The sequence below is a fragment of the Oncorhynchus clarkii genome, chromosome 18, assembly GCF_045791955.1.
Source record: "Oncorhynchus clarkii lewisi isolate Uvic-CL-2024 chromosome 18, UVic_Ocla_1.0, whole genome shotgun sequence".
Taxonomy (NCBI): domain Eukaryota; kingdom Metazoa; phylum Chordata; class Actinopteri; order Salmoniformes; family Salmonidae; genus Oncorhynchus; species Oncorhynchus clarkii.
This window is the reverse complement of record NC_092164.1, coordinates 5,815,707-5,832,677: the sequence shown is the minus strand read 5'-3', so window position 1 is coordinate 5,832,677 and position 16,971 is coordinate 5,815,707. Positions and strand designations below refer to the sequence as shown.

Here is a 16,971-nt window from a genome sequence, read left to right as displayed (position 1 = left end):
GTCTATATGATTCAGTTACCCAGGTCACACAGTCTATATGATTCAGTTACCCAGGTAACACAGTCTATATTATTCAGTTACCCAGGTAACACAGTCTATATGATTCAGTTACCCAGATCACACAGTGTACAGCTGTATACAGTACAGCTGATCTAAGGCATGCAGACATGCAAAAACTCATTTGATTGAGTTTTCTTTCAGGCTAACAACGTTAACAACGTTAACAACGTTAACAACGGAAATATGCACCGCTCCTCTTAAGTTTGCAGAAAGATCTCAACGTTTACAAAAGGGCTCTTTGTTCAGTAGCAAGTAGCAACCTTTCGTCCCCGGAATGTGAAACATGCGGCTCCAATTCGCCGAGCTCCAGAAATTGATCCGATGCAACAAAGGCTGGCTGCTGACCGTGGTCTGTAGAAGGGAAGGCCTGGGAGCTTGCTAAAGCAGAGCCCATCTCAGCTGTCTGGAAGCCAGAGTGGACAGGCAGCAGTCTGTGAACAACTGACGGCAGAAACACACAGGATCCAGGTTGGGATTCAGTATAGATGCTTTGCATTCAAGTTAGTGGAGGAATGTCAATGGTGCCTGTGTAACGTCTGAAAGGTCAATCACCCTGACGGTTGTCTCTCTGAGTGTCACTGGCCTCTTTGTGACGATGTTGAACCAGCTGCTGTCTCCCTCCTATAGGCTGGCTCAAAGCGTTCAGCGTGCACGGAGCACGGCCCGGCCTACAACAGTGTCAACAAACGCGATAGTAGTCAATCCATCATCCTGTCTCAGCCGCTGAATCACACAGCAGTCATGCGGGAGGCGTGTGTGGAGGCAGGGAGAGAGGGAGGAGACAGGACGGCAACCAGCTGGCGCTGAGGTTCTTTGCTTGCCCTTCATTTCTAAATAGTCTCCCACTGTATTCGTTTAGAAAATGAATAGGTGATATGGTTGAAATAAGTCACATCTGAATCGATGCCTCAGGTACAAAGCAACAAACACCTTGAGGACCACTTCCTCCAAACCTCTCAGATGGGTCAATAGACCAATGGGGGAGAATGAGGGACGGATTTACGAACAGGCACGCAGGGCACGTGCCCTGGGTCCCCCTACCTCAAGGGGACCCCCAACGCTGGAGGTCGGGGCCCCTCAAATAACATATGAACATGACAGAAGTCATGGCAAAATGTGTAGAATTGTAGGAAATTCACTTAAACTGCAACATTTCCTCTTAGCCTCATGATAAAACTGCAACATTTTCTCTAAGCCTCGTGATAAAACTGCAACATTTTCTCTTAGCCTCATGATAAAACTGCAACATTTTTTCTTAGCCTCATGATAAAACTGCAACATTTCCTCTTAGCCTCATGATAAAACTGCAACATTTTCTCTTAGCCTCATGATAAAACTGCAACATTTCCTCTTAGCCTCATGATAAAACTGCAACATTTTTTCTTAGCCTCATGATAAAACTGCAACATTTCCTCTTAGCCTCATGATAAAACTGCAACATTTCCTCTTAGCCTCATGATAAAACTGCAACATTTCCTCTTAGCCTCATGATAAAACTGCAACATTTTCTCTTAGCCTCATGATAAAACTGCAACATTTTCTCTCTGTCCCATGGCAAAATGTTTTCAATTGCAGGAAAGGCCCCCTGGAGGTAGGTGCTCCCAAATCCGGCCCTGGGGAGAATGGCTCCTGCAGATAAGCCCAGCTCAGCTCTAGCTTCATCCCCGGTATCTAGCACCCCTCCTCATCCCCCGTCCTCCTCCTCTCCATCCTCCCTCTTCTTCTCAGCATGTGATTGATATGGAGGAGCCTCCAGGTTAGCAGCTGTGGGATTCACTCCCCCCTTTGTAATCTCCCTAACTAACTCAGCAGCCCCAGCACTAATCAATATGTTTCCCTCTGCCGCTTGTCTTGCCAGGGAGCAGTAGGGGGGCAGGAACTCAGGCATCTGTGGAACTGGAGCCCCCACTAACCCTTCCAAACTGAAACACACAATCCTTTGACCCTCCCAGGAACGAACCCACATCCCCCTGAGCCCTGACCCTCCCAGACTGAAATGCACAACCCCCTGCCCCTCCCAGGAAGGAACCCACATCCCCATGCCCCTCCCAGGAAGGAACCCACATCCCCCTGACCCTCCCAGGACTCCCTACAGTACGAAGTGGTGGTGGACTGACCCTGGCGCATTTGTTCTCTGTTTATTTGTGATGCAGTTAATGAACCACAGACAGTCAGTCAGGGGGTAACCGTAAAATGGAGGTCGTTAAGGTAATGTCCTGGGAAGTTATGAACTCCCATTTGTCCTCTGTGTGCTCCTTCACCTTCAGGGTTAAAGGTTAGAGGCCTGTCGGCTGGGCTACGGGGTGTTGAAATGTTTCTTTGTAACGTTTCTTTCATTGCGTCTCTCCTTGGATGTTGAAAGTGGAGGTGTGTGTCTGAGGCAGTTTGCTAAGGTGATTGGCTGTCTGCCTGCACCCTTTATTTAAGAGTTAGGACAGTGAGTTGATATGGGTTCAATAGCTTTATGTCAGTGGTATTTCAACTTTTTTCCGCAGGGACCCCATTTTTTTTGCCATCATTTCTGGGGAACCCATTTCCCCCCACCACATATCTAATGACAAAACTTTAAAGCCTGTCCATTTTCTAGGAGGGCAGCAGGTAGCCTAGCGGTTAAAGCTTTGGGACAGTAACCAAAATGTTGCTTGTGTAAAAATGTGCCGTTCTGCCCTTGAGCAAGGCAGTAAAATCATTTGTACTTCTAATTTTTTTAAAATCATTTTATTTGTCGACCCAACTGCAATTCCCCCACTAGGGGTCATGAACCTGACTTTGAATAACACTGCTTTATATCCATATGTGAGTGGAAGGCCTGTTACTGGGTTGTGTTCTATACTATACTGTATTACTGGGTTGTGTTCTATATTATACTATACTATACTGTATTACTGGGTTGTGTTCTATACTATACTGTATTACTGGGTTGTGTTCTATACTATACTATACTGTATTACTGGGTTGTGTTCTATATTATACTATACTATACTGTATTACTGGGTTGTGTTCTATACTATACTGTATTACTGGGTTATGTTCTATACTATACTGTATTACTGGGTTGTGTTCTATACTATACTGGATTAATGGGTTGTGTTCTATACTATATTGTATTACTGGGTTGTGTTCTATACTATACTGTATTACTGGGTTGTGTTCTATACTATACTGTATTAATGGGTTGTGTTCTATACTATACTGTATTACTGGGTTGTGTTCTATACTATACTGTATTAATGGGTTGTGTTCTATACTATACTGTATTACTGGGCTGTGCTCTATACTATATTGTATTACTGGGTTGTGTTCTATACTATACTGTATTAATGGGTTGTGTTCTATACTATACTGTATTACTGGGTTGTGTTCTATACTATACTGTATTACTGGGTTGTGTTCTATACTATACTGTATTACTGGGTTGTGTTCTATACTATACTGTATTACTGGGTTGTGTTCTATACTATACTGTATTACTGGGCTGTGTTCTATACTATACTGTATTACTGGGTTGTGTTCTATACTATACTATATTACTGGGTTGTGTTCTATACTATACTGTATTACTGGGTTGTGTTCTATACTATACTGTATTAATGGGTTGTGTTCTATACTATACTGTATTACTGGGCTGTGTTCTATACTATACTGTATTACTGGGTTGTGTTCTATACTATACTATATTACTGGGTTGTGTTCTATACTATACTGTATTAATGGGTTGTGTTCTATACTATACTGTATTACTGGGTTGTGTTCTATACTATACTGTATTACTGGGTTGTGTTCTATTCTATACTGTATTACTGGGTTGTGTTCTATACTATACTGTATTACTGGGTTGTGTTCTATACTATACTGTATTACTGGGTTGTGTTCTATACTATACTGTATATCCAGTAGCTTACTTTTTCGTTTTTACTGTGAGAATTTGTGTTAGTCTGCTGCACCTCCACTCCTGTTTGGCTATGCTCCTTCCCTTCCTCTATTCCTGCTTGAAAACAAAGTGGACAGGGAGGCAGAGCCCATCAATGTGCAGCTCAGTCCTGGTAATGAGCAGAGCTCAGGTGTCTCTACCTTGTTAAAGCCTGGATAGAGGCATGGGATAAGCCAGTCGCTCAGAGGCCCTACTGAATAAAAGAGGGGTTCCCATTAGGGGATACATAGGCTCTGCAGTACGCACACACAACACACCACACATACACACACAACACAACACACCACACACACACACACACACACACACAAACACACTAGTTCTGTTTTTGCCCACTGAAGCTGAGCCAATCACAGAGTCGTGCCTAGGAAAGGCTCAGGAGACCTACTGAAGAAATCAGCAGAAAGACAGACAGACAGACAGACAGTCCCTCTACACTACAGACAGACAGTCCCTCCACACTACAGACAGACAGTCCCTCTACACTACAGAGACACTCCCTCTACACTACAGACAGACACTCCCTCTACACTACAGACAGACACTCCCTCTACACTACACTACAGACAGACAGTCCCTCCACACTACAGAGACACTCCCTCTACACTACAGACAGACAGTCCCTCTACACTACAGACAGACAGTCCCTCTACATTACAGACAGACACTCCCTCTACACTACACTATAGACAGACAGTCCCTCCACACTACAGAGACACTCCCTCTACACTACAGACAGACAGTCCCTCTACATTACAGACAGACACTCCCTCTACACTACACTATAGACAGACAGTCCCTCCACACTACAGAGACACTCCCTCTACACTACAGACAGACAGTCCCTCTACACTACAGACAGACAGTCCCTCTACACTACAGACAGACACTCCTTCTACACTACACTATAGACAGACAGTCCCTCTACACTACATTACAGACAGACAGTCCCACTACAGCCAAACAGGCAGACAGACAGTCCCTCTACAGCCAACCAGACAGACAAACAGACCCACTCGGCAACAGAGCCCCAGCTTGAACTACCACCTCCACCTCCACCACCCCCAGGTTAAAAGCACAGTCCAGGCAGGGGACAGCTGAGGGCTGGGAGAGGGCTGGGGAGTGTGGGGCTACGGAAGGGAGAGGGCAGGGGATTGGGCTGGGGGAGAGTGGGGCTTAAGCAGGGAGAGGGCTGGGGGAGTGTGGGGCTACGGAAGGGAGAGGGCTGGGGATTGGGCTGAGGGAAAGTGGGGCTTAAGCAGGGAGTGGGCTGAGGGATTGTGGAGCAATGGAAGGGAGAGGGCTGAGGGAAAGTGGGGCTTAAGCAGGGAGTGGGCTGAGGGATTGTGGAGCAATGGAAGGGAGAGGGCTGAGGGATTGTGGAGCAATGGAAGGGAGAGGGCTGAGGGATTGTGGAGCAATGGAAGGGAGAGGGCTGGGGGAGTGTGGAGCAATGGAAGGGGCAGGGCTGGGGGAGTCTGGAGCAATGGAAGGGAGAGGGCTGGGGGAGTGTGGAGCAATGGAAGGGAGAGGGCTAGGGGAGTGTGGAGCAATGGAAGGGAGAGGGCTGAGGGATTGTGGAGCAATGGAAGGGAGAGGGCTGGGGGAGTGTGGAGCAATGGAAGGGGCAGGGCTGGGGGAGTCTGGAGCAATGGAAGGGACAGGGCTGGGGGAGTGTGGTGCAATGGATGGCAGAGGGCTGGGGGAGTGTGGAGCAATGGAAGGGAGAGGGCTGGGGGAGTGTGGAGCAATGGAAGGGAGAGGGCTAGGGGAGTGTGGAGCAATGGAAGGGAGAGGGCTCGGGGAGTGTGGAGCAATGGAAGGGAGAGGGCTAGGGGAGTGTGGAGCAATGGAAGGGAGAGGGCTGAGGGATTGGGCTGAGGGAAAGTGGGGCTTAAGCAGGGAGTGGGCTGAGGGATTGTGGAGCAATGGAAGGGAGAGGGCTGAGGGATTGTGGAGCAATGGAAGGGAGAGGGCTGAGGGATTGTGGAGCAATGGAAGGGAGAGGGCTGAGGGATTGTGGAGCAATGGAAGGGAGAGGGCTGGGGGAGTGTGGAGCAATGGAAGGGGCAGGGCTGGGGGAGTCTGGAGCAATGGAAGGGACACGGCTGGGGGAGTGTGGTGCAATGGAAGGCAGAGGGCTGGGGGAGTGTGGAGCAATGGAAGGGAGAGGGCTGGGGGAGTGTGGAGCAATGGAAGGGAGAGGGCTAGGGGAGTGTGGAGCAATGGAAGGGAGAGGGCTCGGGGAGTGTGGAGCAATGGAAGGGAGAGGGCTAGGGGAGTGTGGAGCAATGGAAGGGAGAGGGCTAGGGTAGTGTGGAGCAATGGAAGGGAGAGGGCTGGGGGAGTGTGGAGCAATGGAAGGGAGAGGGCTGGGGGAGTGTGGAGCAATGGAAGGGAGAGGGCTAGGGGAGTGTGGAGCAATGGAAGAGAGAGGGCTGGGGATTGGGCTGGGGGAGAGTGGGGCCAAGAAAGGGAGAGGGCTAGGGAGTGTGGAACAATGGAAGGGAGAGGGCTAGGGGAGAGTGGGGCTACGGAAGGGAGAGGGCTGGGGATCCGGCTGGAGGAGAGTGGGGCTACAACACATAATTACTTCCAGACTTCCAGCATGGATGGAGATCCCATGAGGTTAACTACTCAACACTAGAAACCAGTATACTGGAAGAGGCCAGTATAAGACTAATAAACTGCACCAGGTACAGAAATAGCAGTTTGTCTGGAGGGAGGACAGTCTTCTCACTGTTACTGATTGGCTGCATGGTGTCTTTGTTGAGGGGGAGGGCTGAAGAAGCATGGTAGAACATTTGGTCAGTGGTGTCTGTCTGAATGGTTCAACCAGCTGGTCCATCCCTACAATTCCACAGTAGCATCATGACTTCTTCTAAGCATGTAACAAACCAGAACTTGATAATAAATAATAGATCATTTAGTTTCATTAAAAATGAAATATTCATCACTGTTAACAGATGTATTCCTCCATGACACGCATGCTGCACACACTGTGAGACCAACAGGTCCTGACATGCCTGGCAGCTGCATTTCTAATGGACAGCAACTGTGATCAATGGGCATCATGGAAGACAAAGGCAAACAATGCATAAAGCATTTATCCTGCAATTACCCAGGTTATATACATCTACCCAGGTTATATACATTTACCCAGGTTATATACATTTACCCAGGTTATATACATTTACCCAGGGTATATACATTTACCCAGGGTATATACATCTACCCAGGTTATATACATCTACCCAGGTTATATACATTTACCCAGGTTATATACATTTACTCAGGTTATATACATTTTATATACCCAGGTTATATACATTTACCCAGGTTATATACAGGTTATATACATCTACCCAGGTTATATACATTTACCCAGGTTATATACATTTACCCAGGTTATATACATTTACCCAGGTTATATACATCTACCCAGGTTATATACATCTACCCAGGTTATATACATCTACCCAGGTTATATACATTTACCCAGGTTATATACATTTACCCAGGTTATATACATTTACCCAGGTTATATACATTTACCCAGGTTATATACATCTACCCAGGTTATATACATTTACTCAGGTTATATACATTTACCCAGGTTATATACATTTACCCAGGTTATATACATTTACCCAGGTTATAGACATTTACCCAGGTTATATACATTTACCCAGGTTATAGACATTTACCCAGGTTATATACATTTACCCAGGTTATATACATCTACCCAGGTTATATACATTTACCCAGGTTATATACATTTACCCAGGTTATATACATTTACCCAGGTTATATACATCTACCCAGGTTATATACATTTACCCAGGTTATATACATTTACCCAGGTTATATACATTTACCCAGGTTATATACATTTACCCAGGTTATATACATCTAAACTAAATATTATAATAGGGGAGACTGGGTCATAGAGTTATGGCAACATAGATAGATTAAAGAAATGAAATGGATCATTACCTGACGTGTCCCATAGGCTGAGCTCTATTCTTTTCGTGTCTATTTCAAAACTGGCCGTGTAATTCTCGAACACTGTGGGCATGTAACTCTAAAGAAAAAAGAGACAATCATAGATCATTATAGACAAGTAATAACAAATATTATTATTAGTAGTAGTAGTAGTTATAACAAACTTTTGTTACATTTAGCTATCAAGCAGACAATTCTTTGAACTCACCTCTGGGAAGATATCCTTTGCAAAAACGTGTAGTAGAGCAGTCTTCCCACATTGACTGTCCCCGACCACAACTATTTTACACTTCACAATCTGACTAGGATCCATCCCGGACTGAACAGATACTTTCTGACTAGATATTCTCTCCTTCATTGATGTCAGTTGACGGACAGTTCGCTATAGAGAGCTCCACGTTGTTTGAAGAGAGCACACACACACACACACATGAATAACAGAAAACAGCAGATACTCCGAGCGTAATAAATCCGTTTCTCCTATCTGATGTCTGCGTCTTTTGTCTGTACTGTGTCTGGTGTCGACTACAACGCGAACGAGACTTTTTGACGGTATTTATACCGAGACCATGAGCCAGTGGAGTTGTCCCTCCCCTCTCTCTCCACGTGCTGAAAGTGTTGCAGGGCTATGTGGGGACCTGGGTGGTCGGGAGAGTGGTGATCGTATGCTCAGTGTGTGATGGCGCCCTCCGTAGGACTCCCTACAAACAGCTCAGATCATGATGGACTACTTTATTAAAATATTTATAATCTCACCATGTCATTTTAAATGACTTGTGTTCAGAGAGAGAGGGAACGAGAGAGACTCGGTGAGTATAGCCTTGCTATTGAGAAATGCCGCTGTGCACACTGCCCACAAAATGAGGTGGAAACTGAGCTGCAATTCCTAACCTCCTGCCAAATGTATGACCATATTAGAGACACATATTTCCATCAGATTACACAGACTCACAAAGAATTTGAAAACAAATTGGGTGAAATACCACAGTGTGCCATCACAGGAGCAAGATTTGTGACCTGTTGCCACAAGAAAAGGGCAACCAGTGAAGAACAAACACCGTTGTAAATACAACTCATATTTATGTTGATTTATTTCCCCTTGTGTACTTGAACTATTTGCACATAATATGACATTTGAAATGTGTTTATTCCCCGCACCCTGATGACGTAGATATTGATTAAGGCACCTCTGATTGAGAGGGGTTGGGTTCAATGCGGAAGACACATTTCAGTTGAAGGCATTCAGTTGCAGCTGACTAGGTCTCTCCTTTCACTTATTATTCTGGACATTTTGTGAGTGTAATGTTTACTGTACATTTTTTGTTTATTTATTTTATAATTGTTTTTATTTCAACCTTTATTTAACTAGGCAAGTCAGTTAAGAACAAATTATTATTTACAATGACGACCTACCCCGGCCAAACCCTAACCCCGACGTCGCTGGGCCAATTGTGCACCGCCCTAAGGGACTCCCAATCATGTCCGGTTGTGATACAGCCTGTAATCGAACTAGGGTCTATAGTGACGCCTCTAGCACTGAGATGCAGTGTCTTAGACCGCTGAACTAGGGTCTGTAGTGACGCCTCTAGCACTGAGATGAAGTGTCTTAGACCGCTGAACCAGGGTCTGTAGTGACGCCTCTAGCACTGAGATGCAGTGTCTTAGACCGCTGATCCAGGGTCTGTAGTGACGCCTCTAGCACTGAGATGCAGTGTCTTAGACCTCAGGAGCAGACCAGATGCTATTTCATTTTTGTTTATTATTTATTTCACTTGCTTTGGCAATGTAAACATACGTTTCCCACACCAATAAAACCATTTGAATTGAATTGAATTGAAATTGAGAGAAAGAGAGAGAGAGAGAGACAGAGAGAGAGCGAGAGACAGAGAGCGAGACACACACACAGAGAGAGAGAGAGAGAGAGAGAAAGAGAGAGACAGAGAAAGAGAGAGAGACAGGTCCAGTTCCCAGCCAGGTGTATTACAGCATATTTTAACCTACTAACTGTATCCTACTAACTGTAGTCTACTAACTGTAGTCTACTAACTGTAGTCTACTAACTGTAGTCTACTAACTGTATCTTACTAAATGTATCCTACTAACTGTAGTCTACTAACTGTATCCTACTAACTGTAGTCTACTAACTGTATCCTACTAACTGTAGTCTACTAACTGTAGTCTACTAACTGTAGTCTACTAACTGTAGTCTACTAACTGTATCTTACTAACTGTATCTTACTAACTGTAGTCTACTAACTGTAGTCTACTAACTGTAGTCTACTAACTGTATCTTACTAAATGTATCCTACTAACTGTAGTCTACTAACTGTATCCTACTAACTGTAGTCTACTAACTGTATCCTACTAACTGTAGTCTACTAACTGTAGTCTACTAACTGTAGTCTACTAACTGTAGTCTACTAACTGTATCTTACTAACTGTAGTCTACTAACTGTAGTCTACTAACTGTATCCTACTAACTGTAGTCTACTAACTGTAGTCTACTAACTGTAGTCTACTAACTGTATCTTACTAACTGTAGTCTACTAACTGTATCTTACTAACTGTAGTCTACTAACTGTATCTTACTAACTGTAGTCTACTAACTGTAGTCTACTAACTGTATCCTACTAACTGTAGTCTACTAACTGTAGTCTACTAACTGTATCTTACTAACTGTAGTCTACTAACTGTAGTCTACTAACTGTATCCTACTAACTGTAGTCTACTAACTGTATCCTACTAACTGTATCCTACTAACTGTATCCTACTAACTGTATCTTACTAACTGTAGTCTACTAAATGTATCCTACTAACTGTATCCTACTAACTGTAGTCTACTAACTGTAGTCTACTAACTGTATCTTACTAACTGTAGTCTACTAACTGTAGTCTACTAACTGTATCTTACTAACTGTAGTCTACTAAGTGTAGTCTACTAACTGTATCTTACTAAATGTATCCTACTAACTGTAGTCTACTAACTGTATCCTACTAACTGTATCCTACTAACTGTATCCTACTAACTGTATCTTACTAAATGTATCCTACTAACTGTAGTCTACTAACTGTAGTCTACTAACTGTATCCTACTAACTGTATCCTACTAACTGTAGTCTACTAACTGTAGTCTACTAACTGTATCTTACTAACTGTAGTCTACTAACTGTAGTCTACTAACTGTATCTTACTAAATGTATCCTACTAACTGTAGTCTACTAACTGTATCCTACTAACTGTAGTCTACTAACTGTAGTCTACTAACTGTAGTCTACTAACTGTAGTCTACTAACTGTATCTTACTAAATGTATCCTACTAACTGTATCCTACTAACTGTAGTCTACTAACTGTAGTCTACTAACTGTATCCTACTAACTGTATCCTACTAACTGTAGTCTACTAACTGTAGTCTACTAACTGTAGTCTACTAACTGTAGTCTACTAACTGTATCCTACTAACTGTATCTTACTAAATGTATCCTACTAACTGTAGTCTACTAACTGCAGTCTACTAACTGTATCTTACTAACTGTATCCTACTAACTGTATCTTACTAACTGTATCCTACTAACTGTATCCTACTAACTGTATCCTACTAACTGTAGTCTACTAACTGTAGTCTACTAACTGTATCCTAACTGTAGTCTACTAACTGTATCCTACTAACTGTATCCTACTAACTGTATCCTACTAACTGTAGTCTACTAACTGTATCTTATTAAATGTATCCTACTAACTGTAGTCTACTAACTGTAGTCTACTAACTGTATCCTACTAACTGTACCCTACTAACTGTATCCTACTAACTGTAGTCTACTAACTGTAGTCTACTAACTGTATCCTACTAACTGTATCCTACTAACTGTAGTCTACTAACTGTAGTCTACTAACTGTAGTCTACTAACTGTACCCTACTAACTGTATCCTACTAACTGTATCCTACTAACTGTATCCTACTAACTGTATCCTACTAACTGTAGCCTACTAACTGTATCCTACTAACTGTAGTCTACTAACTGTAGTCTACTAACTGTAGCCTACTAACTTTAGTCTACTAACTGTATCCTACTAACTGTATCCTACTAACTGTATCCTACTAACTGTAGCCTACTAACTGTACCCTACTAACTGTATCCTTCTAACTGTATCCTACTAACTGTAGTCTACTAACTGTACCCTACTAACTGTATCCTTCTAACTGTATCTTACTAACTGTAGTCTACTAACTGTAGTCTACTAACTGTAGTCTACTAACTGTATCCTACTAACTGTACCCTACTAACTGTAGCCTACTAACTGTAACCTACTAACTGTAGTCTACTAACTGTAGTCTACTAACTGTATCCTACTAACTGTATCCTACTAACTGTAGTCTACTAACTGTATCCTACTAACTGTACCCTACTAACTGTATCCTACTAACTGTAGTCTACTAACTGTAGTCTACTAACTGTAGTCTACTAACTGTATCCTACTAACTGTAGCCTACTAACTGTATCCTACTAACTGTAGTCTACTAACTGTACCCTACTAACTGTACCCTACTAACTGTATCCTTCTAACTGTATCCTACTAACTGTAGTCTACTAACTGTAGTCTACTAACTGTACCCTACTAACTGTATCCTTCTAACTGTATCCTACTAACTGTAGTCTACTAACTGTAGTCTACTAACTGTATCCTACTAACTGTATCCTACTAACTGTAGTCTACTAACTGTATCCTACTAACTGTATCTTACTAACTGTATCCTACTAACTGTAGTCTACTAACTGTATCCTACTAACTGTATCCTACTAACTGTAGTCTACTAACTGTAGTCTACTAACTGTAGTCTACTAACTGTATCCTACTAACTGTACCCTACTAACTGTAGCCTACTAACTGTAGTCTACTAACTGTAGCCTACTAACTGTAGTCTACTAACTGTAGTCTACTAACTGTAACCTACTAACTGTACCCTACTAACTGTACCTTACTAACTGTAGCCTACTAACTGTAGTCTACTAACTGTAGCCTACTAACTGTAGTCTACTAACTGTAGTCTACTAACTGTAACCTACTAACTGTACCCTACTAACTGTATCTTACTAACTGTAGCCTACTAACTGTAGCCTACTAACTGTACCCTACTAACTGTAGCCTACTAACTGTACCCTACTAACTGTAGTCTACTAACTGTAGTCTACTAACTGTAGTCTACTAACTGTAGCCTACTAACTGTAGTCTACTAACTGTAGTCTACTAACTGTAGTCTACTAACTGTATCCTACTAACTGTAGTCTACTAACTGTAGCCTACTAACTGTAGTCTACTAACTGTATCCTACTAACTGTATCCTACTAACTGTAGTCTACTAACTGTATCTTACTAACTGTAGTCTACTAACTGTAGTCTACTAACTGTATCCTACTAACTGTAGTCTACTAACTGTAGTCTACTAACTGTAGTCTACTAACTGTAGTCTACTAACTGTAGTCTACTAACTGTATCTTACTAAATGTATCCTACTAACTGTATCCTACTAACTGTAGTCTACTAACTGTAGTCTACTAACTGTAGTCTACTAACTGTATCCTACTAACTGTATCCTACTAACTGTAGTCCACTAACTGTAGTCTACTAACTGTAGTCTACTAACTGTATCCTACTAACTGTATCTTACTAAATGTATCCTACTAACTGTAGTCTACTAACTGTAGTCTACTAACTGTATCTTACTAACTGTATCCTACTAACTGTATCTTACTAACTGTATCCTACTAACTGTATCCTACTAACTGTATCCTACTAACTGTAGTCTACTAACTGTAGTCTACTAACTGTATCCTAACTGTAGTCTACTAACTGTATCCTACTAACTGTATCCTACTAACTGTATCCTACTAACTGTAGTCTACTAACTGTATCTTATTAAATGTATCCTACTAACTGTAGTCTACTAACTGTATCTTATTAACTGTACCCTACTAACTGTATCCTACTAACTGTAGTCTACTAACTGTAGTCTACTAACTGTAGTCTACTAACTGTAGTCTACTAACTGTACCCTACTAACTGTAACCTACTAACTGTATCTTACTAACTGTATCCTACTAACTGTATCCTACTAACTGTAGCCTACTAACTGTATCCTACTAACTGTAGTCTACTAACTGTAGCCTACTAACTGTAGTCTACTAACTGTATCCTACTAACTGTACCCTACTAACTGTATCCTACTAACTGTAGTCTACTAACTGTAGTCTACTAACTGTAGTCTACTAACTGTATCCTACTAACTGTAGCCTACTAACTGTACCCTACTAACTGTACCCTACTAACTGTACCCTACTAACTGTATCCTTCTAACTGTATCCTACTAACTGTAGTCTACTAACTGTAGTCTACTAACTGTAGTCTACTAACTGTAGCCTACTAACTGTAGTCTACTAACTGTAGTCTACTAACTGTATCCTACTAACTGTAGTCTACTAACTGTATCCTACTAACTGTAGTCTACTAACTGTATCCTACTAACTGTATCCTACTAACTGTAGTCTACTAACTGTATCCTACTAACTGTATCTTACTAACTGTATCCTACTAACTGTAGTCTACTAACTGTATCCTACTAACTGTATCCTACTAACTGTAGCCTACTAACTGTATCCTACTAACTGTATCCTACTAACTGTAGTCTACTAACTGTAGTCTACTAACTGTAGTCTACTAACTGTACCCTACTAACTGTATCCTACTAACTGTATCCTACTAACTGTATCCTACTAACTGTATCCTACTAACTGTAGCCTACTAACTGTATCCTACTAACTGTAGTCTACTAACTGTAGTCTACTAACTGTAGCCTACTAACTTTAGTCTACTAACTGTATCCTACTAACTGTATCCTACTAACTGTATCCTACTAACTGTAGCCTACTAACTGTACCCTACTAACTGTATCCTTCTAACTGTATCCTACTAACTGTAGTCTACTAACTGTACCCTACTAACTGTATCCTTCTAACTGTATCTTACTAACTGTAGTCTACTAACTGTAGTCTACTAACTGTAGTCTACTAACTGTATCCTACTAACTGTACCCTACTAACTGTAGCCTACTAACTGTAACCTACTAACTGTAGTCTACTAACTGTAGTCTACTAACTGTATCCTACTAACTGTATCCTACTAACTGTAGTCTACTAACTGTATCCTACTAACTGTACCCTACTAACTGTATCCTACTAACTGTAGTCTACTAACTGTAGTCTACTAACTGTAGTCTACTAACTGTATCCTACTAACTGTAGCCTACTAACTGTATCCTACTAACTGTAGTCTACTAACTGTACCCTACTAACTGTACCCTACTAACTGTATCCTTCTAACTGTATCCTACTAACTGTAGTCTACTAACTGTAGTCTACTAACTGTACCCTACTAACTGTATCCTTCTAACTGTATCCTACTAACTGTAGTCTACTAACTGTAGTCTACTAACTGTATCCTACTAACTGTATCCTACTAACTGTAGTCTACTAACTGTATCCTACTAACTGTATCTTACTAACTGTATCCTACTAACTGTAGTCTACTAACTGTATCCTACTAACTGTATCCTACTAACTGTAGTCTACTAACTGTAGTCTACTAACTGTAGTCTACTAACTGTATCCTACTAACTGTACCCTACTAACTGTAGCCTACTAACTGTAGTCTACTAACTGTAGCCTACTAACTGTAGTCTACTAACTGTAGTCTACTAACTGTAACCTACTAACTGTACCCTACTAACTGTACCTTACTAACTGTAGCCTACTAACTGTAGTCTACTAACTGTAGCCTACTAACTGTAGTCTACTAACTGTAGTCTACTAACTGTAACCTACTAACTGTACCCTACTAACTGTATCTTACTAACTGTAGCCTACTAACTGTAGCCTACTAACTGTACCCTACTAACTGTAGCCTACTAACTGTACCCTACTAACTGTAGTCTACTAACTGTAGTCTACTAACTGTAGTCTACTAACTGTAGCCTACTAACTGTAGTCTACTAACTGTAGTCTACTAACTGTAGTCTACTAACTGTATCCTACTAACTGTAGTCTACTAACTGTAGCCTACTAACTGTAGTCTACTAACTGTATCCTACTAACTGTATCCTACTAACTGTAGTCTACTAACTGTATCTTACTAACTGTAGTCTACTAACTGTAGTCTACTAACTGTATCCTACTAACTGTAGTCTACTAACTGTAGTCTACTAACTGTAGTCTACTAACTGTAGTCTACTAACTGTAGTCTACTAACTGTATCTTACTAAATGTATCCTACTAACTGTATCCTACTAACTGTAGTCTACTAACTGTAGTCTACTAACTGTAGTCTACTAACTGTATCCTACTAACTGTATCCTACTAACTGTAGTCCACTAACTGTAGTCTACTAACTGTAGTCTACTAACTGTATCCTACTAACTGTATCTTACTAAATGTATCCTACTAACTGTAGTCTACTAACTGTAGTCTACTAACTGTATCTTACTAACTGTATCCTACTAACTGTATCTTACTAACTGTATCCTACTAACTGTATCCTACTAACTGTATCCTACTAACTGTAGTCTACTAACTGTAGTCTACTAACTGTATCCTAACTGTAGTCTACTAACTGTATCCTACTAACTGTATCCTACTAACTGTATCCTACTAACTGTAGTCTACTAACTGTATCTTATTAAATGTATCCTACTAACTGTAGTCTACTAACTGTATCTTATTAACTGTACCCTACTAACTGTATCCTACTAACTGTAGTCTACTAACTGTAGTCTACTAACTGTAGTCTACTAACTGTAGTCTACTAACTGTACCCTACTAACTGTAACCTACTAACTGTATCTTACTAACTGTATCCTACTAACTGTATCCTACTAACTGTAGCCTACTAACTGTATCCTACTAACTGTAGTCTACTAACTGTAGCC

At 41.7% G+C, this 16,971-nt stretch overlaps 1 protein-coding gene across 1 annotated transcript in view; it reads right to left on the bottom strand.

Annotated features, from left to right (window-relative positions):
• LOC139372406 (rho-related GTP-binding protein RhoE-like) overlaps positions 1-8,525 on the bottom strand; it is an 18,919-nt gene extending 10,394 nt beyond the window's left edge. The window contains exons 1-2 of the mRNA XM_071112115.1: positions 8,205-8,525; positions 7,988-8,075 (exon numbers count right to left, since the gene is read on the bottom strand). Coding sequence (XP_070968216.1) covers positions 7,988-8,075; positions 8,205-8,354 — 238 coding nt within the window. The 5' untranslated portion in view covers positions 8,355-8,525. The remainder of the gene's footprint in view (positions 1-7,987; positions 8,076-8,204) is intronic.
• Between the last annotated feature and the right edge of the window lie 8,446 nt (positions 8,526-16,971).